General features: G+C 41.1%; 3 protein-coding genes across 6 annotated transcripts; 2 read left to right on the forward strand and 1 right to left on the reverse strand.

Annotated features, from left to right (window-relative positions):
• Window positions 1-5,158: 5,158 nt before the first annotated feature.
• On the reverse strand, window positions 5,159-11,552 carry FBXO45 (F-box protein 45). The gene is made up of 3 exons (XM_048506589.1): window positions 11,245-11,552; window positions 9,475-9,831; window positions 5,159-8,100 (listed from the first exon to the last, which is right to left on the reverse strand). The coding sequence occupies exons 1-3, from the start codon at window positions 11,503-11,505 to the stop codon at window positions 7,915-7,917; spliced, it is 804 nt and encodes a 267-aa protein (XP_048362546.1). The 5' UTR covers window positions 11,506-11,552; the 3' UTR covers window positions 5,159-7,914.
• A 1,286-nt stretch (window positions 11,553-12,838) lies between these two features.
• SMCO1 (single-pass membrane protein with coiled-coil domains 1) lies at window positions 12,839-24,886 on the forward strand. 4 transcript variants are annotated; one of them, XM_048505409.1, is made up of 4 exons: window positions 20,319-20,388; window positions 22,443-22,506; window positions 22,705-22,854; window positions 24,260-24,886. In XM_048505409.1, exons 3-4 carry the CDS (start codon window positions 22,745-22,747, stop codon window positions 24,660-24,662), a joined length of 513 nt encoding a protein of 170 aa, XP_048361366.1. In that variant the 5' UTR covers window positions 20,319-20,388; window positions 22,443-22,506; window positions 22,705-22,744; the 3' UTR covers window positions 24,663-24,886. The 4 variants fall into 4 exon arrangements, with proteins under 4 accessions (XP_048361368.1, XP_048361364.1, XP_048361365.1 ...); XM_048505411.1 differs by lacking the exons at window positions 20,319-20,388; window positions 22,443-22,506 and adding an exon at window positions 12,839-12,972; XM_048505407.1 differs by lacking the exon at window positions 22,443-22,506 and having other exon boundaries at window positions 19,030-20,432.
• WDR53 (WD repeat domain 53) lies at window positions 12,855-15,821 on the forward strand. Its single transcript, XM_048505406.1, has 2 exons — window positions 12,855-13,334; window positions 15,155-15,821. The coding sequence occupies exons 1-2, from the start codon at window positions 12,855-12,857 to the stop codon at window positions 15,734-15,736; spliced, it is 1,062 nt and encodes a 353-aa protein (XP_048361363.1). The 3' UTR covers window positions 15,737-15,821.
• Window positions 24,887-25,172: the final 286 nt, after the last annotated feature.

Consider the following 25,172-nt stretch of genomic DNA (forward strand, 5'->3'; position numbering starts at 1 on the left):
TCCCTGTTCGAAAATAATGGCAATCTATTGACGTACGCCAGGCAAAAGAGGACTTTCCACCTGCGCATAAGTCATCCTTCCACCCCCAGTTAGTTCACTTTAGGAAATTATATCAGCAGAAGTGAAAGTGCTGGAGTAAATCCTCCCACATACCCACATACGCCTCAGAGAATCCACATTCTCTAGGCAGTTTGACCAACCATGTATCACATGGTGCCAAGACACTACCTAGAAATTAAATGCAAGAATAACATGTTCTAAAACTCTTTTTATTGAGTCCTTTGCCAGGCAGCCAGGGTGTAACCAGAGGTTCTACTAACATACCTGGAACACTGATTCAACCCACCAAATATTTAATCTGTATTTATTTTATTCAATTTGTACCCTGTCCTCCCCTGGCAAAGCCGGGCTCAGAATGGCTTCCAACAAGACAACCATAATAAATTATAACAGATCAGAACTGATCACATTCTAGATTTATACTAATAAAATCAATCCCAATTTAAAATTCACCTTTGTAATGATATGGCACTCCTAATGTCGTGGCTGTATGAAAACTTCAGAACAAACTAATTTGTGATAATAGCTAGCAGATAAGAATGAGAACCTAACTGTACAGTTAAAATCAGTAAAGTACCCAGAATGTACCCTACCCCAGTGAAGTACCCAGAAAATACCCAACCCCCAAGTACCCAGAATGTAATCTTTCCAGATGTTCAGACATGGTACTTGCTCAATTCAGAATCCCCCTGGCTTATTGTAGATGTTTCAACATCTCAATCATCATATTAATCTTGGAAAAAATAAGTTCCTTTATCTTCTGTGCTTATAAGCATGACAGGATGTTAAAGGCAGGAAAGAGTAACTTAGAAAGAAAGAGTAACTTAAATTTAGAGCTCATTATTAGCAAATAAATGCCTTTGAATGTAAAATGATTGTAGTTATTCCATTGGCATGTTTCTGTATCTAACAATTCCAACCTACCAATTTTTCATTCATTTCTTTTGGTCCTACACACATGAAACAGTTGCCAGTCAAGTTGGAATTGGTTTCTTCCTTCAACCAGGCTTTTAAATTGGAATTAAGCCACAGTTTAGAGTACAAGTCCATGGGATGAAACAAACTCCAGTTTGAACAAGTTGCTGAATTCAAGTGTTACAGCAAATTGGTATTTGATTCAAAGGGGATGGGGAAAACAGCAGCCGTGGCAGCTGAGGCAAGAAAAGCATGAAGGAAACTATTTTGTGGATGCTGTATTTCTGCCTCTGCGTTCACAGCAATAACAAAAGGAACACGGAAGACTATTGCTGTGTGGATGCAGCCTGGGAGCTTGCAAGTATCAATTTCACAACAGCAAACTGTTCTCAAGAACTGGCAACTATATTTGACCAATTATAGACCAAGAATTAGTTAAAATACTGTGAAGATAGACAAGCTAAAGCATGGAGCCAAAACATTACAGGCACTCTGGTCCTTGTCTGATAAGCAAAGGTGGAGGAAAGTATTTGCTTCTTTGGTACAGGATTAAAAACCTACTTTTCGTGATATAGTTGCTTTGACAGTTTCCAGGGGCCAGTGCCTGGATAAATGTGATGCTTTATTACCGGTTCAGCTGTACATACATTAAATGTAACATGAGACTTACTTGCATTTTAAAAAAATGTTTTCTGTACATAGAGCGTATTAGCACTTATTCTGTTTTATCCTCCCCCGGAATAAATTTCTTTTTCATTGAAAAAAAAAACACTGCTTTGCTTCTGAAAACTGGTCACAGTCCTTGCAAAAGACTTACAAATCAGTTAAGTCCTATCAAACTTTTGATCAATATGTATTATTATAAACTGTAGCAAACTGTAGCCAGTTTGGACTATTTTACATTATATTTAGTGCTTATTTTGGTGGCGGACAGTGGAAACTAAAATACTTTCCCTGGGATTTTCCTGGGAAGCCTTGCAAATGCTGCCGGCTTCTGAAATCTTCTCTCAATTAAAAAGGCGACTGCTAGATCAAGAGTTTCAAGTTCTGCAGGACAAGGCAAGAAGCAATTGCTCCCCCCTCTTTTTTAACATCAAATTTAAAATCAATCACATGGCAGATTATTTGAGTTTACTTCAGGAACCCAAGCATAGATGGATAATCACTAGGGCTCGTTGTAACTCCTTCCCTTGTTCTATGCTACAAGGAAAGTTCCAAAGAATCGACCTGCAAGAGCGGAAATGTCCTCATTGTATCACAGCAATACAAACTATGGAACATATATTGCTTGACTGCCCCAAATACGAGGGATCTAGGACCAGACTTTTTGCTCTTTGTCCTGTAATCTTTAATGAATACTCTGCTGTGGGGAAGATTACGTTTCTACTAAACAATTCTGCCCCTGAGATTTTAACTTTTGTAGCTAGGTTCCTTATAGAAACTTTGAAATGATTACCTGCAATGGTTCTCATGTATGGGATACTTGTTTGGACAATGTTGGCTGTTATATGGATTCTATGCCTAATAAAGGTCTATCTATCTATCTAGTGCTTATTTTGGCTTCTGTGGTAAACTGCTGACCCCTGCTGTTAGAAAATCCCCCCCCCCCCCCCCGCCAATAATTAGACTCAGAACGCATTAAATTTATCAATATGCATTCAAGCATGTAAAGATGTTGCTAGCACATTTGTCTGTTACTGGCAGACACATTTCAACGGAATCTACTTTCTTCCATAGTGGTGTACTAGTTTAAAGCGGCAGGCTCTAATCGGGAAACCTGGCTTGATTCCCCACTCCTACACAAGTGGCAGACTCTAATCTGATGAACTGGATTTGTTTCCCCGCATGATTTGTTTCCCCCACATGAAAACTCCTGGGTGACTTTCGACTAGTCCAGGGGTCTGCAACCTGCAGCTTTCCAGTTGTTCATGAACTACAATTCCCATCAGCCCCTGCCAGCATGGCCAATTGGGATTTGTAGTCCATGAATATCTGGAGAGCCGCAGGTTGCAGACCCCTGGACTAGTCAGTTCTTTCAGAACTCTCTCAGTCCCACCTATCACACAAGGTGTCTTCTGTGAAGGGAGGAAGGGAAGGAGTTTGTAAGCTGCTTTGAGACTTCTTACAGGAGAGAAAGGTGGGGTATAAATCCAAACTCTTCTTCTTTCTGTCAGCTTTCTTCATTGTCAGATTTAAATAGTATCAGGTTCCCAAAGACAGCCATCACATGGATGCTTATTTAAAAGCCAAGCTTTCTCAATCTTTTTCATTTCATATGGCAAACATTATATTTATATTATTTTTCTGCCCCTCCCACACACAATAAACTCAAGGGATTAATCTTTCCAAATTCTGCTGGATATTACATTCCAAAATCTGGAGAGAGATTTGAGGCAATCAAGTGAAAAATCTTGTCATTAGTGCCACTGAGGTTTCATTTATTTTCATCCTGGACCATCATCCTAATAAAGAACAGTCAACTGGCACCCCTAACATTCTAGAATGAAGGTCCTGGTTATAACTGCTGGCAGGCCTGGAGAGAAATGTCCTGTTTCTTTAATCAGAAGTTTAATGGAATTTTATAGACCAGGTGATGTTATCCATGGCACAAAAAGCCATTTCCATGCATTAAGAATCTGTTAAACAGAAAGGGCATTTCTCGTTATTGGCAACCCTAGTCTTGGCCCCAGAAAAATTCTAAATATTCTTGTAAAAGAAGATAAAACAGACAAGTCAGCATAAAACCAAAATACACACAAGCTGATTCAATGTTATTTACGAAATAATTAAAACCACTGCAATGAATTTCCCAACTGATTTAAAAAACTGCAGATAGAATGGAGCGCATGGAGCAGAACTCTTCCCGCTCCCAATGCAGGCCACCTAACCTGTTCTTAGGGGGCCAGTGAACTTTTCTGACAAGCACAGGGAACAAACTGAAAGATTGTACAGTCAAGGATGGAACTGGCAAAAACTGCCTCCTTTGTGCTGTTCCCACTGTCAAGAGTACCTTTGGATCCAGCTCAAGGTTTATCTTTTTACACGAAATCATTATCCCAATTTCAGGTAAGCTACTATATCATAGACTGTATTCTCTTCAACACCAATACTTTGTCTTACCTGAATGAATGAATTTCAATGATACTGGGGAGTCAAAGACTTTGACCTTGTGAGAATTCATCTTCATGTGCATGATAAAATAACTTGTAACTCAGGAAAAGCTTTTTTTGGAATAAAATTCTACCAAGTGTCTAAGGTGCCAGTGTACCCCTTTTATTCAAGTGGAGAAAAGAGCTGCATGAACTACTTTAGCAGTTGCCCAGCTGTCATATCCATCAACATGTAACCCATTTTAGATTCCTTTTGATAGAAAGGTAAAACTTAAAAGTGTTTTTAATGCTCAGCATAACATAATATATATGTTTCTGTTCGTTATTGTAAACAGTGAATCCTGGTAAGTAGTATCACTTACAAATGTAGAACAGAACAATAAATGGGGTTTTTGACCAAAGACTCTGGTTGCTCTTATGTAGCCAAGTCCTATGCATATTCAGATGGAAATTATACACGCTAGTCAGTACTATTCCAGTGTGTTCACAGGGCAGCAATCTTAAGTGCCCCAAGGCAAGAAGGTGACTATATAGTCTCTACACTTTCTGACTTGCTTCCTTTCTAGTAACTTGACAGCCTGCTGGGGAATAAAACCCAAGTTGCATTTGCTGTAGGAGGGCAGGGATTTATATGACAAAACCAAAAGCAGAGCCTGTTCACGTTCACCCTAGGTAAAAGAGTCAATTAGCTCTCACTCATGCGTTGTCCTCAATCAGACATATCATCGTAAAATGAAAGCCAGGGCCAGAATCCCAATTCTCAATATAAAGCATATAAGTCCAAGGCTTTCTACTGTTGGATAAAGTATGAACTCAAGCTGAGTGTGGATTTGACTTCAAGATTAATAATTCTACCACAAACTCAATGTACAAAGGGGTGCTGTGTGGTTCTCAGATCCTCTGAAGATGCCAGCCACAGATGCAGGCGAAATGTCAGGAGAAAATGCTGCTAGAACATGGCCATACAGCCCGGAAGCCCCACAGCACCCCAGTGATTCCGGCCGTGAAAGCCTTCAACAATACATTCAATTTACACAATTAATGACAAAAATAATACTACACATTCATATTTCTATATTTTAACAATTTATTTCAGTATTTTCTACAGCTTGCAATTAATTTTCAGGTAATAATTTAAGAGATTTATATACATAAGCAGTCCCCTGCACCCCAAGGAATTATGGATCATTGGCAAAAACGGAATGCTATATGCCAAGTGTATAGGAAAAGGTTGCAAGGGATCCTATACAAATGGAAGTAAAATGTAACCAATAAGAATTCCCTGGCACAGTTCTTAGGACTAGCTTTCTTTACTTGGAATGTATAAATAATCACATAGGGCAAGCTATTCAAGTACACATGGGCAGATTGTATTTTTCAAACAGAAGCTATTTTTCTTTTATTTCAATTCATGCCACAGAATCTTGTGGTAGTGCTCTATTTTGTAGCATAGTATACAGTCAATGTTCCCAAGGTTGTTTTTACATGGAAAAAGCTGAACACCTTCACCACTTCAATCAGGGGTGTGTTGTTTTAGTACCATGTGCTGAGAGACATTTTTATTTGCTTAGTTTTGCATTTTAGGAACAGACAGGTATGAACTTGTTCTGTCAAACAGCGATATACTAAACATAGGGAAAAAAGGTTCACACATGCAGCCCCTCCTCCCCCCAGCATGGGATGATGCGGTGCTTGAACCAAGAGGGAGCAGAAAAAAAAATCACGTGGACAGAGTAAAGCCTGAACTGTTGAGAGCATGCAAACATGAAGCTCTTATGGCATAAGGTAATGTCTTCTGACCCCTGTTTTTTACACCCATACTATGAGCAACCACTTTCTCCCAAGCACGATGCCATCACCACTCCCAGGCCACTGATTGATAGGTGATTTGTCATCCAAAACCAAGCACTTAAATATGTCTGTCTCTGAGATCACAGCAGCAGTAGTGGAAACAGGCAGATGTACAAAGACGACAGGACATTAGGACAAGTGGTCTTAAGAGAAGACCGACTGAACTAGATTTGCCAGAAATACCACAGCATGACCACTGGAGCTACTATGTTGGGATTTAGTGGCACTATGAATTACAGTTTTAAACTTTTCATGCAGCAATATAATCTTTTTTGTGTAGGCTACAAGTTTAATATTAAAAATACACACCTGCGCATTTAGTGGAACTCACAGAACCCAGCTGCGTGTACCACTTTCCCTGGTTAAAACAAGAATTCGTATCCAAGAGGAGGAGTCCTCCTCTGCATGCCTAGCAAACTCTTTGATATTGGCAAGAATGTTTGACTCAGATAATAAAACAAAATATGTAAACAATGTCTTGTTTCCTCCCAAAACGTTTTATCACTTAGACTTAAAATAAATAGCCCTATAAAGTACGGCAAAAAAAATATTTAGTACCAAGGCTCGGACTGAGGACTTTATCAAGTTAAAACATTGAAACTTTGCAGGATATGCATGAATGTTGTATTCTTTCAGAGAAAGGCAAAGCTATTAAACACTGGGGGTAGAGAGGGGATTGTCGGGCAATTGTGCCATTATCTTGTGCACAATTTCAGAATTTCCCAACAATAAAGTTTTGCAGCAACTGACCACAGATAGCCAGAACTCACCATCCCTGAATCAAGGAACGCCAGCAGGCGCATTGTAATTAAGATTCAAAGTATTTAAGCTAAGTTTAAAATATTTTAACACATTTGTAGGAAATTTTAAACATTATTTTTAGAGGACTTTAAAAGCCTAATTTTCAAAATAATTACTTTAATATGGGAGGCTTGATATCTATTGCAAGAAAGCAAAATTGTTTACCAGTCACAATGAATGGCTGTGGGTACTGCAGCACACTTTTAGAAAGGCACAATCCACCAAACAGGGCAAATGTGTATCCACCATACAGTTTTGAAGATGCCAAATATCAGTATTTGGTGGAGAATGCTCACAGTTTGCAACATTAAGTCATTTGTTCCAGAAGATACATGTAAACTCTCATTGTCATTTGCAAAACACAACCCGACTTCAGTAAAACAAAAACATTCATATCAGAAATGGGATCCCCCTTCCCGTTCAAACACAATTCTGATTACTGAATTGCAGTCATTTTACAATAAGCATACATAACTTCTTTTTCCACGAGAGATGCGCTACAGTAAATCAAAAGAAGTGCACTTGTATACATATTGTCAGTTTTCAGTTATGGTCCTAGAGATGGACATGTAGTGGTTTTTCCATTTTAAAAAGTTAAATCCATGTTAAAGCAAAACCAACATTCTGTTTTGTTCTAAATTTTAACATGTTATGTACATACAGTCTTTAAAACATATTTAACATAGCTGCACAATGTTTTGCTCTGGAGAAGTTGATTCCAGAGACCATGCATCTCAGTACTTTTAAAATATATTAAATATACCCAACCAGTTTCAATTACCTTTGGTAAAAACACTGGCTGACAGGTGGGAAGGATTTTGAGAGGGAGCCTTTTCACAACACACACTACCTACAAGTCTCAGATAATTTCCTCAACCACTTTAGTTAACATTGCCTTGAATATGTACAGGATTCCACATTAGCCACTTCTGCAACAAAATCTTATGCATCATGCATGTAGTTAACTGCCCATTCAACCAACTGCAAAGCCTGAGGATTTTTCTGATCCGGCAGAAAAAAGGAAACAACGCAAGCTGATCTTCCAAATCAAGTGTCTGGGATTTTTGTAGATGTTTGTCTGACACATCCACACATGTTGCCCATGCTTTCCTTTTGACCTACATGCAGGTTTCTCCCCATTATTAATTTGATCTTCATATCCTAGTAAAAAACAATATCATCCATCTAAAGGTTTCCCCAGATAAACTAACGTCACCTCAGTGTTGCCATACACAGCAGACACTGCTGGATACAGACAAGTCTTTGGCAGTCCCCGGAATGCAACCCCTAGGAACTCATAGCCTCGCTCAAAAGCGAGTGTCTTATCTTCCATGTCCAAGATGACACGAATTCTTTCACCTATCTGTAAAACAGAAAAGATTGGGAGGGAGATCAGAGGACAAGGCAGAGACATGATATGAGACATAACAGCACACCAGAATGCACAGGTATCTAGATGAAATCTGCTTCTAAGATTCAGTCATCATATTGTCAGACTTGAGGCTTTAAAAGATTAAAGTGCCTTGACGGGAACACCACCAATGTATAGTTATTATGATGCCATACAGGATAATGATGAAAGGCCCTGTATTACCAAAGCATTAAGAAATAACTTTCACAATAAGACTGAGAGAAACATTTTGTCAAGTTTGATAGCAACCAAATAGTAAACTAAGTAACCTGATGCCTAATACACTGAAATAATTTAACCCATACCTTACCTGGTGATCATCATCTGAAAGTGTATGTATATTAATTTAGTGGAATATTTGGATAAAGTTCATTCCCCTAGTGCCTTATTTCATGATATTTTTTCTTTCTTTCCCACCCCTCTGTTTAGGGATAGAGAAAACAGTGGGGTTATGTGAAAGATTGTTTGACAGTATGTGTTATATATGTACGTACACATATACACACTAAATTTTAAAATCTGCCCCCCAAGGACGGTTCGCTATGCCTCTGTCTTCAGACATAAAGTGGGTGGTGACTAGACTCATGGTATTTTCTGTGATGGCATCTGGCCTTTGGGACCCCCCCCCCCGCCGCTTTTACTCACCTGGCACCTAACTTACTGTCTTTTAGGTGACAGGCCACAACATTTCTTTTTACCTGTTAATTAAGGGTTTCGTGTTTCCAATTGTTGCACAGTCTGTTTCTGATATGAAATCTCTTTTAATTGATAGTTTTATGTTGATTTTATTTCCCTTGGCTTATTTTAATACCTTAATTTTTATTTTATGTGGCAATTTATTATTCAATTTGGAACCAGCTGTGAGAAAGACTCTGAGCATGAGGCATATAATTGCATTTTACTGTACACAATGTATAATGGCATGGTTGGATTTAACTTTTTCTACTATAGAAGATTGGAGAAGTGTTCCCAATAGCAGATAATTTTTATACTGCTGCATCAAAAGAGACTGATGATTCTTATTTATCTGAAGGAAAGTGCAGGCAGGTGGAACCTCAAAAAAGGGAAGTACAAGCTGGTGGAACTTCCAAAATGCTATAAAAGAAGAAAGACCTGTCTGTTGGATGATTGTCTTATGACTAGACAAGAACACACTAAGCCTGCATCAGTTTAAACAGTTTGCAGTTATACTTTTCATTATAAATTTTTCACAAAAGGAAGAAAACAATCAGCTTAAAAGAAAATAATTAAAATTCACAAAGGATAAATTATTGAAGACATCTTGAAGCCCTACAGAGCTTTAAGACTACACCAAGTTTTACTCACTTGATACTTTGGAGCATTGTTGCACTGGGGAAAGCTGCCATTGACTTCTCCATTATGTAACAAGTTATTGTCCACCAAATTCCAGCCCCAGCTCTGATCATCACTGCCAAGGAGTGCCACATAGCCCTGACACTGCATGGGGGCTCGTTTTGTAGCAATTCCAATTACTGCCACTGTGCCAAGAGGACCTTCCCACCAGACTTCCCAGGCATGGCGGCCTTCACTGAAGCCAATCTTGGTCCTTGCTCCATCTGTACTCTGAGCAATGGGATTCCTGTGCAAAGTAAATCCATTCTTCTTAATGTAGACATTCCTAGAACAATCATTGGTGCTGAAAGCATGCTGAAAGGCACGCACCTAAAAAGAGGTGTTTTCAAAAAGAGAGAAAGATTTGGGATAGAAGTTGTCAAGCTAGGAGGTTGTAAAAGTTTAAATTTACTCCCTACTATAAAACAGATAATTTCATAGTCTAATTAACTATTTTTTAATCTTCAAACTTTACATCTGCTCAGCTTCTAATCTAATTGAGCAAGGGAGTGGCCAGTATTAGCAAGTACCCCACAATAAAAGAATGAAAGCCAAGAGTCTTCAGGAACAAAGAAGATACAAAATATTTGAATATGCAAAGGACTCAGATTGAGAAACAAATTTGCACATAACGACAGTGTAGTTATAAAATTGTTCAACGTTTTACCACTAGTGAAAACAGTCTAGTGTCTGCAGCTTATGTGTGTTGGCATATTCAATCTAACAGAAGCAAACACCTTTAAAAACACACTTTAACCACAAAATTTTCTGTGATACGTAATCTGGTAGGCTAATACTAAGATAATGACTCAATTAATAGTACATCTATCTGAGCTTATCCAATTAATATAATTTTGTTATAATAATAGACTGGCTGAGAACCTGGACTTAATATCACAATCCCCAAAACATAAAGCATTCGGGGCCACAACCAGAAGATGAACTCATAGTACCACATCCAGAGATTGTTTCCACACTATAGGGATAACCGTACAGTGTTTGGAAAGGGTAGCAGCCTTACTATGTCATAGCAAAATGGAACAAATATCCAGTGACACCTTAAAGACCAGCAGCACCATTTATTTCATAAAGAGTTTCTGAGAGTTCACTTCACCAAAGCTGATACCGAAACAAAAGTCACTCTTTAAAGGCCCTTTCCGCATGTGCAAAATAATGCACTTTCAATGCACTTTGCAGCTGGATTTTAATGTGCAAAACAGCAAAATCCACTTACAAACAATTGTGAAAATGGACTTAAAGTTCATAATTCTGCATGTGCGGAAGGGGCCTTTAAGGAGCCGCAGGATGTTTGTTTCATGAGTGCTAGGGCTAGCTAAGGAAGAAATGCAGGTGGTTGTTTCATGTGAATCATTCCCTTGAGACTGTTTCTAATACCAGAATTCTTCCCCAGATTTGGTGAAGTGAACTTTCAGAACTTTGTAATGAAATAAGTGACGCTGGTCTTTAAGGTGTCACTGGATATTTGTTTTATTTTGCTAAGACACAGCAATGCAGTTACTCCTTTCCAATAAGTAACAGAACACAATCAGCGCCTTCCAGCCTCTCAATTGTTTTAGCCTTCTAGATGTAAACCAAAGGCCGTACAGCGCACAACAGCCCCGGCACTAGTTCAGCTCTTGCTCTGCACCCGCGCAGGATGCGTCGCCGTCCCCGCACCGCCCGCGATCTGGAGAGAGTTGGGATGGAGAGCACGAGGAGAGGGCTCCGCTCGCCCAGCCTGACCTTGCCCTTGTAGGTAGGCACGTTGCAGAGGATGTCGGTGCGCAGCGCCTCCTCTGCCAAACTGCGGGCGGCCAGGCTGCGCCACACCTCACTGTTCTCGTCGCCGTGCAGGACGCGGTGCCACAGTTTGCACACCAGCGCGCAGCTCCGCAGCTCGCGCAAGTCCAAGTAGGAGAAGACGAACTCCAGCACTCGGCCCGGCAGGCGCCAGCCCCCCGCACCCGCACCCGCATTCGGCGCCCCCCCGGCGGCCGTCGCCATCGCCCCGGGCGACCACCGACCCTGGTTGCACCGTCCGTGCGTGCGCACCCTTTCCAAACTGACCGCCCCGGCGCTGGCAAAGGCAAAAGGTGGCGCCGGCCCATCAGCCAATCAGCGACCCGGGTGGTGCCGTCAGCTAGAGAAGATGGGCGGGACAAACGTTTGACCTCTTCCCTTCTCTGCCGGCAAGAGCGGGCGGAAATGAATGCTGCCATGCATAGGATTTAGCCCAGCAAGGAGTGAGGAAGCGCTTCCCCTCGCCTTCTCTTCTCACTGGGGCGTTAATGAAGGTAGGCGAGATTCCTAAGAATGTCCCTCACTGTTCAGAGCTATTTTCTTCTCATTCGTTTGCTAGCGGAACTAGGCCCTGAAAGCGAAGCGGCCATATTGCGTGAGGGCAGAGCTGTCAGTTTTTCTTCTCTAAATACATGCGCAAAAGTGTACCTGTTCATGCATGGAGAAAAGAGGGAGGGTGTGGTTTTTTGGATGACGTTGATTTTCTTCGCCGGAACTGGAGATTTTCTATGGAGAGGTTTCTGGTGTGTTGATTCTCTGTCAAGGTAACTCGAGTTCCTTTTGGCTGTCCTGGCAGTGGGGTTGTTTGGCCCTGTGACGAGCACTGCAGTTGTGTTTTAAGCGAGTCTTATTGAGTCAGTAGGGTTTGCATGTTAGTAAGTAGGTTTTCCTGTGGCCGTGTTTCCCGACCCACAGATTCGTCTTAGGCGTGAGTAGTTTTTCTTTTAACGGCCATTCTAAGGGAATTCCATGTGCTCTTACGTTTTCTGTCTCCTAACCCTCTGCCTGGCCCTTGCATACAATTCCTTTCACCAGTGTTTTCCTAACGCCAAATGTAAATGCTTTTCTATTCCTTGTTAATCCGTTTCTAGCTTAGTCGTTCCAGTTCCCACTCTGTTATGAAGCTCTGTTGCCTGATCTTAGGGTTGTCACTCTCTCTTCACCCAAACTACTTAACAGGAATTTTAGAGGGATAAAATGATTGAGGAGAGAGCTATATATATGGTACTTTGAGCTCTTTGGAGGAAGGCCAGAATAAAAATGTATAACATAAATAAATAGTATCAAATTAAGCCAGTGTGATGTTAGTACCCACTTAGTCATTAATATGTGACAGAGAATTATTTAGTAATGACAAGAGAAATCCTCACTAATAGTTCTTCTCTTAAGTATCATTACAATATGCCACTGTAGTGGAACTTGTTTTTTATATTTTTGGTCACGGGGCACTGTACATACTATTGTATCTGCTCCATGCAGCATTCCTGAAGCTATATCAAGAACAGTTCATGTCTTAATTCAGTTTTTTTGTTTTTAGTAGCTCTTGAAGTATTATGGCTGAGAGGTGGACCAACGGACACTCCTCTTCAATATTATGTCTGAATGTGAGTAAAGATGGTCTGGTGGCTTCAGGAGCAGAAGGAGGAGAACTGACCATCTGGAGTAAGGAAGGTAGCCGAATAGAACAGCCATGGCTTCAGAAAGCGGATGATGTTACTTGTGTTGTGTTCTCTCCTATCTGTCCCAGTCTACTGTACACTTCTCATGGCGAAACAGTTAGTGTGCTGGATATCAGGTGTCTCAAGGAGCCAGTTGAAAGTTTTCATGTGAATGAGGAAGAGATCAATTATCTTTCAGTAAATGAAACAGGCACTCTTCTAGCTGTCGCAGATGATTCTGGAGCCATAAAGATAATTGACTTGGAAAGCAAGAAGTTAAACCGTTGTCTGAATAGACACTCAAATATTTGTACCTCTGCTGTGTTTCGGCCCCAAAGACCTCAGTGTCTTGTTTCATGTGGTCTGGATATGAAGGTGGGTAGCATCAGAGCAGCTGAACTCTAATAATGTATTACCATTAAACACACAGCATATTGAATGTTGCCATCTTAAACAAATTCTTGAAAATATTGTGCTCCCTAAAATTTCCCAATTTTTCCACTGGCAGAAATTATCCTCAGATAATTTCACACTGTACACCTGGAATTGGTTACATACTTTGTAAGAAGGATCTCTTCTCACTCAAAAAGAGACAATGTTTCATAGCGAGTTTTTTAGTGCTATGCCTTGGCTGTTATCATATTATACATTTTAAATGTGAAAATCCTCATTCTAAAAGAAAGGATGTTTTCACATTTTAAATATGACATCCTTCATTCTAAAATAAAATATTTCATATGAGTTTCTTTTCAGTGACTTTCCAATTTTTCTGTTGGTAAAACTGAAAAAAGTACTTGGGGGGAGAGAAACAGGTATTTTTCTTTTGGCACAAAGTATTGCTTTCAGCTTTGAAGAGGAATTTGTAGTTTGAAGATTCAGCTTTGAAGAGGAATTTGTAGTTTAAAGACTCTCTCTTAATGCATTTTTCTGTTAACATCCCAACCCAGAGGGCTCCAGTGGACAGGGACAGCACCACCATTGCGCTGCTTCCAGGAGGCGCAGGGAGGCAGCGAGGATCAGAAAAACCCCAGCTGGCTCAAAAGTCCACACAGCCCAAGATGGACTTATTGCCATGCAGCCTAGGCTGAAAGCCCAGTGGAAGCTGACAAAGGTCGGCTCCACACTTGGGAACACCCCTAGCCCACCTCCAACTGTGCCAGCATGCAACTTTAGGCCAGCACAGCTCAGTAAAGGGTACACTCTTTCAAGTCGGTCACCACAGACCCAGAAGGGTCTGCCCCCTGCGGAGCCTCCCTGCCTCCCTGTTTGTCCTCCTCACTAGTGTGTGCCACTTATCGCCAGTGGGTGGGTAAATGTGAGCTGATTCACACCTCACCCCAGATTGGACTGTACATAAACAGGGTTACATAAAACACAGACATTCATGTTCTTTTCAAAGCTTGACAGGGAAATTTACTTAATTTGCAGGTCTTGTACTGGAGAGGCAGGCAGTCATGTTGACTTCATTGGAATGTCCATGCAGTAAATAACCATGCTTAGGATTTGACTATTTTTAATTAATTATGATTTGCTGATGACCCTTATAGAGAAATAAGACTTGGGTCATTTTCACAAGTGATGCTAAGTATGTTTTATACTAAAGCAGATAACTTCTAATGACATTGCTTTGTAGAAAGTAAAAGGTAACCATTTTTATATGTTTCACTTGGACTTTTTCTCTCAATTTATAAATAAGTGAATGCAAAATCTTATTTAAGCATCATTTGCGAAAAGTTGTCTAAATTTCTGATTGAGAGAACAACAAGAAGAAGAGTTTGGATTTATATCCCCCCTTTCTCTCCTGCAGGAGACTCAAAGGGGCTGACAATCTCCTTGCCCTTCCCCCCTCACAACAAACACCCTGTGAGGTAGGTGGGGCTGAGAGAGCTCCGAGAAGCTGTGACTAGCCCAAGGTCACCCAGCTGGTGTGTGTGGGAGTGTACAGGCTAATCTGAATTCCCCAGATAAGCCTCCACAGCTCAGGCGGCAGAGCTGGGAATCAAACCCGGCTCCTCCAGATTAGATACACGAGCTCTTAACCTCCTATGCCACTGCTGCCACAAGGCAGCCTGAAGGCAACTTCACTTCTTTTTTTCATTTTTTTTGGCCGATGGTAACAAAACCATGACTTAATTTGGTGCTAATATTCAGTGGCACATACTAAATCAAATAATTTTTAATTGTTCTTCTTCAAGGTTATGCTGTGGAATCTGCAGAAAACTCGCCCCCTGTGGATTAAAAATTTACAGGAGGAGGAAATAGAAGATCAGTCAGCTGGCCAGCTTTTTAACCCTCCCCTGGTCCATTCCTTGTCTGTTTCAACTTGTGGCAATATTTTTGGCTGTGGTGCTGAAGATGGTAAAATCAGAATCTTCCGGGTCATAGGTACCAAGTTTGAACCAGAGATGGCATTTAAGGGGCACTCCTTAGGAGTGTCACAAGTTTGCTTTCTACCAGAAGCTGAAGCTTATTGGCTGGTTACAGGAGGAAATGATGGCAAGGTGTTGCTGTGGAATGTCAGCAATGACCTGGCCAAACAGAAGAGTCCAGTGAAAAACATTCACAGACGGAAGATCAGGATGCCCAATTCAACCAAAAAAGCTGACAAAATTAATGCAGATTTTACTAATGAGAGAGTACCAATTTCACCAGAACTCACCATTGAACATGGAGAAAAGGTGAACTGGATTTCCTATGCTGAGATTAAAGGCTCCAGGAGAGTACTGGTTGCTGATCAAACTAGCAGTATATCTGTCTATCCTGTTGCTGAATCTTAGATGTGACTGTCAAATTGCATTAAACTGTTTCTTCCCTATGCACCTTCTAAATTACCTCCAATAAATTAAGTCATCTGAAGCTAAACTATATTACTAAAGGAAAGTACTTATTTTGGTAGATGATAAAGCTAAGTCTCTGTTCCAATAGTTGGGAACCTTGTGTTAAACTGGATATATAATCTGTTTACTTTGGATGAGTTTGTAATGGGGGATGTCACCTGAAAGACTGTGGGAGCAAGCATACACTTATCTACTTGGAGTTCTACTTGGGTGTGTTCAAGAGGGCACCATGGGAAGTAATTATATTTCATGATAAAGGTGTAAGAGGATTAAATAACACTCAGCTTTGTGAATGGGAATTGGTCCTGAGCTAGAGGAAAATGTTGAGTTGTGGGTTTTTGTTTTCTAGAACACTTAAATACTTCTTACAAAAGAAAACTGTCATTGACTTTCTTTGCTCCACTGCCTACTAGTGTCATTTGTATGATGGTGGATTTTTTTAAAGAGCATATCTTCTCTGACAGTTTTGATTTTTGATGTTTTGCAGTCATTGGACTACAAGTATTTGGTTTTGGAATATGAACCTTAGGGCGATAGCTTTTTGGTGGTTTCAGTCTCATCATTCACAGAGTTTCCACTAGAGGAGTAGAATCAATAGGGTGATTCTTGTTCTGTGGAGTGCCAGAGGCTTCTGTTCTATCACCCATGCTCTTCAATATCTATATGAGGCTGCTGACTGAGATTATCTGGAGTTTTGAGGCTGTGAGTCATCAATGCGTAGAAGACGCCCACCTCAGAGTTTCTAGATGCTTTTCATTTGACTCTGAACTGGTGCTTTGAGGCTGGGGTCAGCTGGCTAAAGCTGAACAACCTGAGGATGAATCCAGAGAAGAGAGGTATTGCTGGTCAGGAATACATGTTTTGGAGTGACTGCAACCCCTTAAAGGGGATGCAGTGAAGTCAGTATTTGTAGAGCATCTTAAGAGTGTGGGAATACTCAAGGGCCCAGCCTTGCTGTTCAATAAGCAAGGTAGCCCAGTGGTTAAACGTGCCTTCTGTCAACTGCATTGTGTTTGCTAATTCTCTTCTTTCTTAGACTCAGCCAGTTGGCCATGCCAGCCCATCTTTCTGTAATCTTAACAGCTGGATTCCTCTAATGTTGTCTATATCAGCCTATCTTTGAAGGCAACCTAGAAAGTACAGCCAGCTCAAGATGTGGCAGCCTAATCGTTGTCAAAGGCTAGCTAATGAGAATAGAAATCACCCATCTGGATACAGCTACATTGGTTGCCAGTTTGTTTCAGAGTCCAATTCAAGATGATGATTATGGTCTTCAAAGCCTTTTCCAACCCTGCACCCATTGTATCTGAAGAACCATATCCCCTCAAATGTCCCTCAGGCAGCCACTTCCCAGGTGTTCTTCCTGTCTGGTCCATCAGTGGCTACTAACCATAGTTACTTAAGGGAGAGCTTTCATGTACAGAAGCAGCAAACCTCTGAATACCAGGCTGGGATGTATTTGCAGGAGAGGGCCTCAGCCTTTATTCTCTGTTGGTTTGACTGTCCAGAGCAACAGGTTGGCTACTGTGTGAAACAGTATGCTGGACCAAATGGACCCGTAGTTGGATCCAGGAGACTCTGCTTGAATTCTTATGTAAAATGTGTCCACCTGACATCAACCAGAGCTGGTTCCATTTCCACTGCAGCTCTCTCTTTCTGTGAAACAGGCTTCCTGAGGAGATGAGGGAAGTGCCATCTTTAGACATATTCAGAAGGCATTATTTCATTCTCAAAGGCTTTTAATAGGAGTATAAACAGCAAGCATGCTTTTGATGATAGGGAGAAATTATCTTGGGTTTTATCTTGTCGGTTTTAAATTGTAATGTTTTATCTAAGAAACTACCTTGAGTGATAAAGCAAAATAACGTGCATTAATATAGAATTTCTTCCAAAACAATTATACTTTTGTTGCACCTTTTTATAATGAAAGTGAGTTTGTCTACTGAAAAGAGATTTTTCTAGAGATAGCAGACATTAGTAAGAAAGAAACAAATATTTCCAGACAATTATATAATAATATGCTAGGCTTATGTTACAGGCAAAAAAATCCCTGCTGAAAATGTTGGAGGAACAGACAATATTAAAGTCACAACCAGAATAAAACCAACCACTTTTAATAATAGCTTTGAAATTGTGCAGTATTTCAATATAATACAGAAAATACAGTACAACCTTGTACTTGAAATACCATTTATTACAGCAAGAGCAGGCATCATACATTTTGGTTAAAGTTCATTAAACTGATGACATGCAGACCCATTACCTGGCCCCTAGCCTATGCCCAGTCCAGAGGAAGGGGGAATCAGCTCTGGGAGCCAGCACGGGGCTGCACAAGCACATTTGTCCATCCTGGCAGGACAACCCCAGCAAGCTGGTGAGTACAGTGGAGCTCTGTGGTGCTCAACTCAGAACCAGGCTCCAGCCATAGAGCTGTGCCAGCTTAAGTTTCTGTAGGAGTTCTCTACACTCATTGCATGTATTTTTAGGACTCTTTGCCTTGACTCCCTCAGTCCATAACCCCTTCCCCAGTGGTCTTTCCTGCTTGCCAAGGCCAAAGTTAATTATCCAACCCCCAGTGGTCAAGAAGATGCCACTTATGCTGAGTGGGGAGGGCAGCTGCAGACAGGAATGCAATGTCTGGGATGGCTACAGGTGATGACCAAGGCAATGAGCGGTGCTGCAGCGATGCAGGGCCAATCCAGCTTTGATCTACTGTTCAACAAATGTAATTCTTGCAAATCTTTTTTCTAAGCCACTACCCAGACCCTGCTTTGAAGAACTGAGAAAGAAGCTGAATCTGATAGACTGAGGCCCTTTCTGCAGGGGCCATGCGAGCAGGGATGCACCAGCATAGTCTATGCCAGAGCACCCCCCAGGGCTGTTAGCATGAACGAACCCGCTGGCCCACCAGCCAGTGGCACATCCTCCGCACGGGCTGCAGTGCTCCGCTTCGAGTGGCTCCTGCCATTGCCTCCAATGTTGGGGGCCAGGAGGAGTGTCCCCTGGCCTCCACAGAGCAACTGGAGCCGGCAGGAAGTAAAAAGGGACCAGGAGCGATGCGAAGAAAATGCCAGCTTCCACACAATGCTGTTCACTCAGCACCGGATGGAAGCTGGTGTTTTCAAAAAGACTCGCTCAATGAGTGAGTTGAGAAAATGCTGTTGTGGGGAGAAAACATCACCCTGTGTGATCTTCTCCCCACAACAGCGTTTTTACCAGCCCCATGCTGGTCTAAATGGCCCGTGTGAAATGGACCTGAGTCATAACACATTGAGAGGGGTTGTGGAGTGAAGAACTTTGCATGCTCTCCTGCCTCAACAACAGAGGGGGACTAACCAGTGAAATAAATACACAAAGTGGTAAAGACACTGGGTACCTTTACTGCTCTGACACTATCCCTTTGATATGTAGATTGCTTCTCTCAGGAAACTTTCTACTTCTCCTCCACACATCATTCTTGAAAGCACCTTTCCATCATGCACAGTGTGCGCCAAGGTGCAGACACCACCTCTTGCCAACCAACTAGTAGGATTAGAGAACTACACAACTGCTACCTCTATCTCTTCACTTTCCTGGGGATGCTGACACAGTTGTGGCACATGCAGACCCATTACCTAGTCCCCAGCCTATGCAGATTCCCTTTAGGGAATAGACCCAAAGCTCTACTGTTACACCAGCATCCAGCTGCCTCCACCTCCTGTGCTGAAAATTAAGAATCAAGATTAGCAAATTAGTGCAACAGAAAAGGCATCACAAAGTTTTAACAACTATTCTAAGCATTACAGTACTCTAAAGATTATATGAGTTGTACTGGGATTCCAGGAAAAATATTGCATAGTTCTGAGGCTACTATAGATGAAGCTCTGTTAGGTTTACCATCAGAATGAATTTAATTGAGAGTTGTTTCCTAGGACATACTTTTTCTTTTGACTAGTCTATGTAGCAGAGTATTAAATATATGCGTAGCTTAGGTATGAACAATGCATACATTTATCAAACAGGAAAAAGTACCGGTAAATGAGCACTATTTGTGTCAACGTAAGGGGGAAATAAAAAATTATATACATTTTTAACACTGATATTGTGACTTGTGTACAAAGTCCAGTCATAAGACTATCCAAAGGAAATAGCTATATGAATAAAGATGTGATGCATTTGGCAACATTCAAATTTTAATCCAGAGATGTTGACGGGTGTTAGTTTAGGATTCCTTAGGATTAGCTGATACAACTGTGTGTTCCTTAGGATTAGCTGATACAACTGTGCATCTTTTGTTCACAATTCAACACTGGTATATTTTGCATGAAAGCAGTTTCTCTCACTTATCATTATATAAACTAGAGAAGTTGGCACTGTTGTAGTTTAGTAATGTGCCTATGGGCACATGGTGTTAAGCTATACTTGGATGTCCTAGCTATAAAAAGCTTTAAGTGAAAACTGACCTTCAGTACAAATTTAGTTTGCTATGTATGAGGTTGCTGTCTCCTGCAACACAGAGTCAAGTCTGTGTTAACATACATTTCCACACCCCTCTACATGAAGATGAGCAGAGAAGCTATATCTCTGTGTGCACTGAACAAGACATTAAACAGGTTACAAAATGGGAACAGCAGAGCTGTGTTTTTCTGGAGGATGGGTGGGTGGAGAACTAAACTATTCCTGAAATTCTGTATTTAAGATGAATGAGTGTGCCTTTACAGGTTATAAGTGACTAGAAAATATTAACTGATGACAGATTTCACGACCTTTCTGTTTTACCTTGGGATTACAATGTAAAAGCCATCCGCTGTGTAGTTGTGATTTTTACTGGTCTTTTTGGGCTGTGATGTTAAGTATAGCATGGGAATCTGGACATAAATGTTCACTGACTTGCCTTCAAGACAGTGTTTTAGGATTAAAATTGTAGCATGCAGCTTGCATGTTCCATTCTTGTAGTTCTGCAAGGTTATTTTCCTTTTGAAACCAAATACCTTGATGAAAGTGACAAGTTTGCTACAGGATCTGTACTTTAACTTAGCTCTGATAGGATCAAATCCAGCTGTTCCAGAAGTACACATACTGATGTTTTGAATTCTACATCATAGTTGTATTCTGTTGTCCCAAAAATCTGAGGGCTGCCGTTTATGACTTGCTTTTGCTGTAAAACAAAAGAAAAATGGTTCTGGTGGGTTTTCCAGGCTGTGTGGCCGTGGTCTGGTGGATCTTGTTCCTAACGTTTTGCCTGCATCTGTAGCTGGCATCTTCAGAGGTGTATCACAGAGAAAAGTCTGTTTCACGCTGTGTCTAGTGAGAAGGGAAAGTTTAGTGTAGTGTATTGTCCATGTCCCAGGGTGGGGAACCAATCATTAAGTGTTTGGGTGGAACTTGCTATGCAAAGGTGTGGTTGAGTGCGTTGTATTGCGGGTGGGGTTATTAGTCCATTTTTTAATTACTGGGAGCCAAGTTTTCCCTTCTCACTGACTAGATATAGTGTGAAACACTTTTCTCTGTGATATACCTCTGAAGATGCCAGCTACAGATGCAGGCGAAACGCTAGGAACAAGATCCACCAGACCACGGCCTTTCAGCCCAGAAAACCCACCAGAACCAGTTGAATCCGGCCGTGAAAGCCTTCGATAATACAAAAGAAAAAAATGTTGAGTTCCAAAAGGCACAGAAGGTAGAATAGTGATCTTCATGGATATGTAGACAATAGTTGAAGTTGATACATATAAAAAGTAGAAAATTGAGCAAGTTTGTCTCCAGCAGTGTCATAATTAGAAAATTTTCTAAATGTACACAAGTGTATAACAGCAATTTGTTGCTAAGCAGTTACTCCTACACGTCTGGGTGGACAAAAAGACCAATACATTAAAAAAAAATTCTGTATATCTGGGGAGTACCCTAAGTACATCAGGTCCCCTATCCTTTGTTGGTGTCTGGCCTGATTTTGTTACTTTCAGGAGCATAATGGGGATTAACTACATTTCTCTTGAAAGGAATAACATACAGACAGAAGGTAATATGGTAAACAGTGGGTCCTAAAAGCTGTGTGTATCTCTTCCATTCTTGACTTTTTAGCTCTACTAAGCAATTTTTGCCCTCTTTGCCCATCTGTGTGTGATGTGTGATCGAGTCCATGAAATCCAATTCCGCAAAAAGTCTCTTAGTCTTTAAAATGCTGCTGCGGACTTCTCTGTGGATATTAGCGCTCATCCATTATGTTGGTGGTAAAATGTATAGTCAAGTCACAGCTGACTTATGGTGATTCCCTAGAGTTTTCAAGGCATGAGATGTTCAGAGGTGGCTTCCCACTGCCTGCCTCCACATGAGCTGAAAGAGTTCTGAGAGAACAGTGATTGGCCCAAGGTCACCCAGCAGGTTTCAGATAGAGTTTGGAATCTAAGCCAGTTCTCCAGATGAGAGTCTGCCACTCTTAACCACTACACCACATTGGCTCTTGCATTTATATTGCTTAGCCAAATAAATATTTCTTGTGAATGTCTACAAAAACATCTCACTGACTGTCTCTGCTCTACTTTGAAAAGCAATGCTACTGAGTCCCTCTTAAAATTATAGTCTTTTAAAGATCCACCAGTAAAAGGTTCCAGCAACTCCCATTGATTCAAAGGGCAAGCAGTTTATTTTCATTTCATTTATTTTCTAGTTTTGTTTTCTGAAGGGAACTAAGGAAGATTGGATGGCTTTTGCATGAACAGAAGCTAGCATAAGTAAGTACAGGAGCATGCCAAATGTTAGCTGCATTCCTACTGCTAAGATACAAAAACCAGATGTCAAAGTTATAGACTAGTGACATTAATTGAGATTAAAATTCACATGAGGATGTAAGTTGCCTACATAGGCTGAAAGACCTATAAATCAGTATATGGGCAATTCTTGATCCTGCTTTGGTTTTTAAATCTGAACAGGGTAGAGACTAAACTGCAGTGCATTCAGGCCCAGTTTACTATGCTAGACACTAGCATGCAGAAATTATCAGAGAGTTCTGAATTGCAAAGCACCACCCTGAAGAATCAAATGGAGGAAAATGAAATGTGGGCATCACTGGTAGAAGACAGGTAAGAAATATAAATTATGGCCTGAGTTACCTATGAATTTTTTAATAATTACATGTTATATCCCAAAGTTCCCTTGCAAAAGTAGAAAGCAAGTGTTGGGTCTGGCCGTTTCCGCACGGCCAGGAGGCGCCCCCACGCCGGCAGGAGTTCTGTCGGCGTGGGGGCGGGAGCCTGCTCGCACGAGCGAACCGACAGGCGACTGTCGCGTAAGACGCCTCTCGCTTTCCAGCTTCACTCCACCGGTGTCCTCGCTTATTAAGCCTGCGGAAGTCGCCAGCCCGCCCAACGGCGCCCTCGACCCCTGGAGGTGGGAGGACAGTGTGGCGAGAATACCCGGCACGCAAGCATTAAGAAGGACACCGTGAGTGCGGGCGAGCGATGGAGACAGCGTCTTCGGCCCGGTCGCGGTTCGCACCGGCGCGAAGACGCCTTCCCAACAACAACAACCCTTTAAAGGGTTGTTGTTTAGGCGGCTGGACGCCGCCTCTGAGGGAAGAAGAGGAGTCGAACCGCGCTGCTGCGTTGCAGCAGCGGCCGCCTGTCTGCCTGGGGGCTTTTTTTTGGCGCCCCCAGGCCGTCATAAATGGGCCGTGCAGAAACGGCCTCTGTGATATCCCTAGATTTCCCACTTGAGTGCCATCTCCCTCACACTGCATCCCCTGTGACTCCTAAGGGTCCCCTGCTTCTTAGGAGCAGCTTCTCAGGTGGCTCAGAGAGCTTCAGAAGGAAGACAGGAAAGATCCGTATTGCAAGTGTAGCTCCACTCATGGTTCTCTGGATCCCACAATTCTCTTTGCTATAATGGTATCAAAGGAAATAGCTGGAAGTTGTAATTATAACTTTGTGTTAGCAAAAATTAAATATAATCACTATATGAACGGTTGGTACTTCTCTGCAGCACACAAATATATTGTGATCCAAAGGACTTCTAACAGAGGCTAAAACTTAGGACTTCTCCGGAGCCAACACCACATAGCCCAGAAAAATCTACAATAGCCAGCTTCTAATAGAACTTTTTAAAGAAAGGTCTTAATTTGTGATGCTGGAACAATGGGGTCAGATAGTTCAACTAAAGATTTCTGAAGAAAATGTGGACAGGAAAACAGTCCTAATTTTAGGTTCCAACTTGGGAGGACATAAACATTGACCACTTTGAGTTTTTGTTCCATCTAGGAATTAATTCAAGTCTGAAGTAATCATATTGTAGTTCCCGCCCAGTTCTAATAATTATTTTTAGATTAAATCCCACTAACTGAATGGAACTTACACCTTAGAAAAGCATATTTAGGAATGTAAAGTATTCAGAACCAAAAGTCTCCCACCCATTATTTGAATGAGAATTAATCCCAGGCTTATTGCAATTTAATTATTTTGAAATAAATCATATTTCCATCTCTTTTTGCAGATACACTTCTGTTGAGGTAAACCTTTTCTACAGTTACATCTGTGAAACTATTCATTATGTACATTCTCAAGTACTAGAAAAGCTACCGGATCTGAAAGGAGCCCTTCCTACTCTGTCGTCTATCCTGAGGAAAAAAGGCAAAAACCAAAGCATCAGGATAGCATGGGAGTCAGTACTGGAGAGACTTGGACTGCACGAAGGAAACGTTGAAGCACTCTGTGCCTTTTTCATTTTACATAGCTATGATGCTTGCTACTACCCAGTTAAACAAAGACAGAACTACTCCACTGACATCAGTTCTGTTATAACAAAAGTAGTGAAGAACCAGCTCTTTCGACACAGTCTGCTAAGTGCTGTCCGTCTGGTGGAGGATGGGAAAGCTTGGGGAGGTTTCCAAGACTAACAGGCACTTTCCAAAAAATAATGTTTTCTTTAATGCAATATCTTCTTCACAAGGACTTATAAGCTCAGTTCCAAATTTTACTTCAGCGGTTAATTCATTAAGTTGTCTTCTGCAGGAGTACCTCTCACCATCCACCTTGTCTATATTTTGAGGGCTAATGAAGCTAATGTACATGGAATGCTTTGAATGCTCTAAAGTAAACTATTTATAAAACTTTGTAAAAATATTTTTCTGTCAGTATACATTCAGATTCTATACAGAAAATTGTTCCTGGTACTTTAATCCCATTAGCAGGATACTGAAAATTGTCAATTTTCCCCAATGCTATAATTGAACTTGTTTACATGTTTACTACAGAATTCTCACATGCACAAATATATATTTAATTATATTAGTCAATTTTAATTGTAGCTACCTGTCCAAACAGTTAATAATACTGGTTTTATTTTAGTTTCTCTGTCAGTAGATCAGCTTGTTTCTTGTATAACTGGGTGTAAAATAGTAAATTAG

Source organism: Sphaerodactylus townsendi, linkage group LG08 (assembly GCF_021028975.2).
Source record: "Sphaerodactylus townsendi isolate TG3544 linkage group LG08, MPM_Stown_v2.3, whole genome shotgun sequence".
Taxonomy (NCBI): domain Eukaryota; kingdom Metazoa; phylum Chordata; class Lepidosauria; order Squamata; family Sphaerodactylidae; genus Sphaerodactylus; species Sphaerodactylus townsendi.

Coding starts and splice junctions, on each gene's coding strand:
- SMCO1 (XM_048505407.1), top strand. CDS start 20,266: ATGAGGTTGCTGTCTCCTGCAACACAGAGTCAAGTCTGTGTTAACATA. Junction 20,433..22,704: donor TGTGTTTTTCTGGAGGATGG/GTGGGTGGAGAA, acceptor AAATCTGAACAG/GGTAGAGACTAAACTGCAGT. Junction 22,855..24,259: donor GCATCACTGGTAGAAGACAG/GTAAGAAATATA, acceptor CTCTTTTTGCAG/ATACACTTCTGTTGAGGTAA.
- FBXO45 (XM_048506589.1), bottom strand. CDS start 11,505: ATGGCGACGGCCGCCGGGGGGGCGCCGAATGCGGGTGCGGGTGCGGGG. Junction 9,832..11,244: donor TGCCTACCTACAAGGGCAAG/GTCAGGCTGGGC, acceptor ACCTCTTTTTAG/GTGCGTGCCTTTCAGCATGC. Junction 8,101..9,474: donor ACAATGCTCCAAAGTATCAA/GTGAGTAAAACT, acceptor TCTGTTTTACAG/ATAGGTGAAAGAATTCGTGT.
- WDR53 (XM_048505406.1), top strand. CDS start 12,855: ATGGCTGAGAGGTGGACCAACGGACACTCCTCTTCAATATTATGTCTG. Junction 13,335..15,154: donor CATGTGGTCTGGATATGAAG/GTGGGTAGCATC, acceptor TTCTTCTTCAAG/GTTATGCTGTGGAATCTGCA.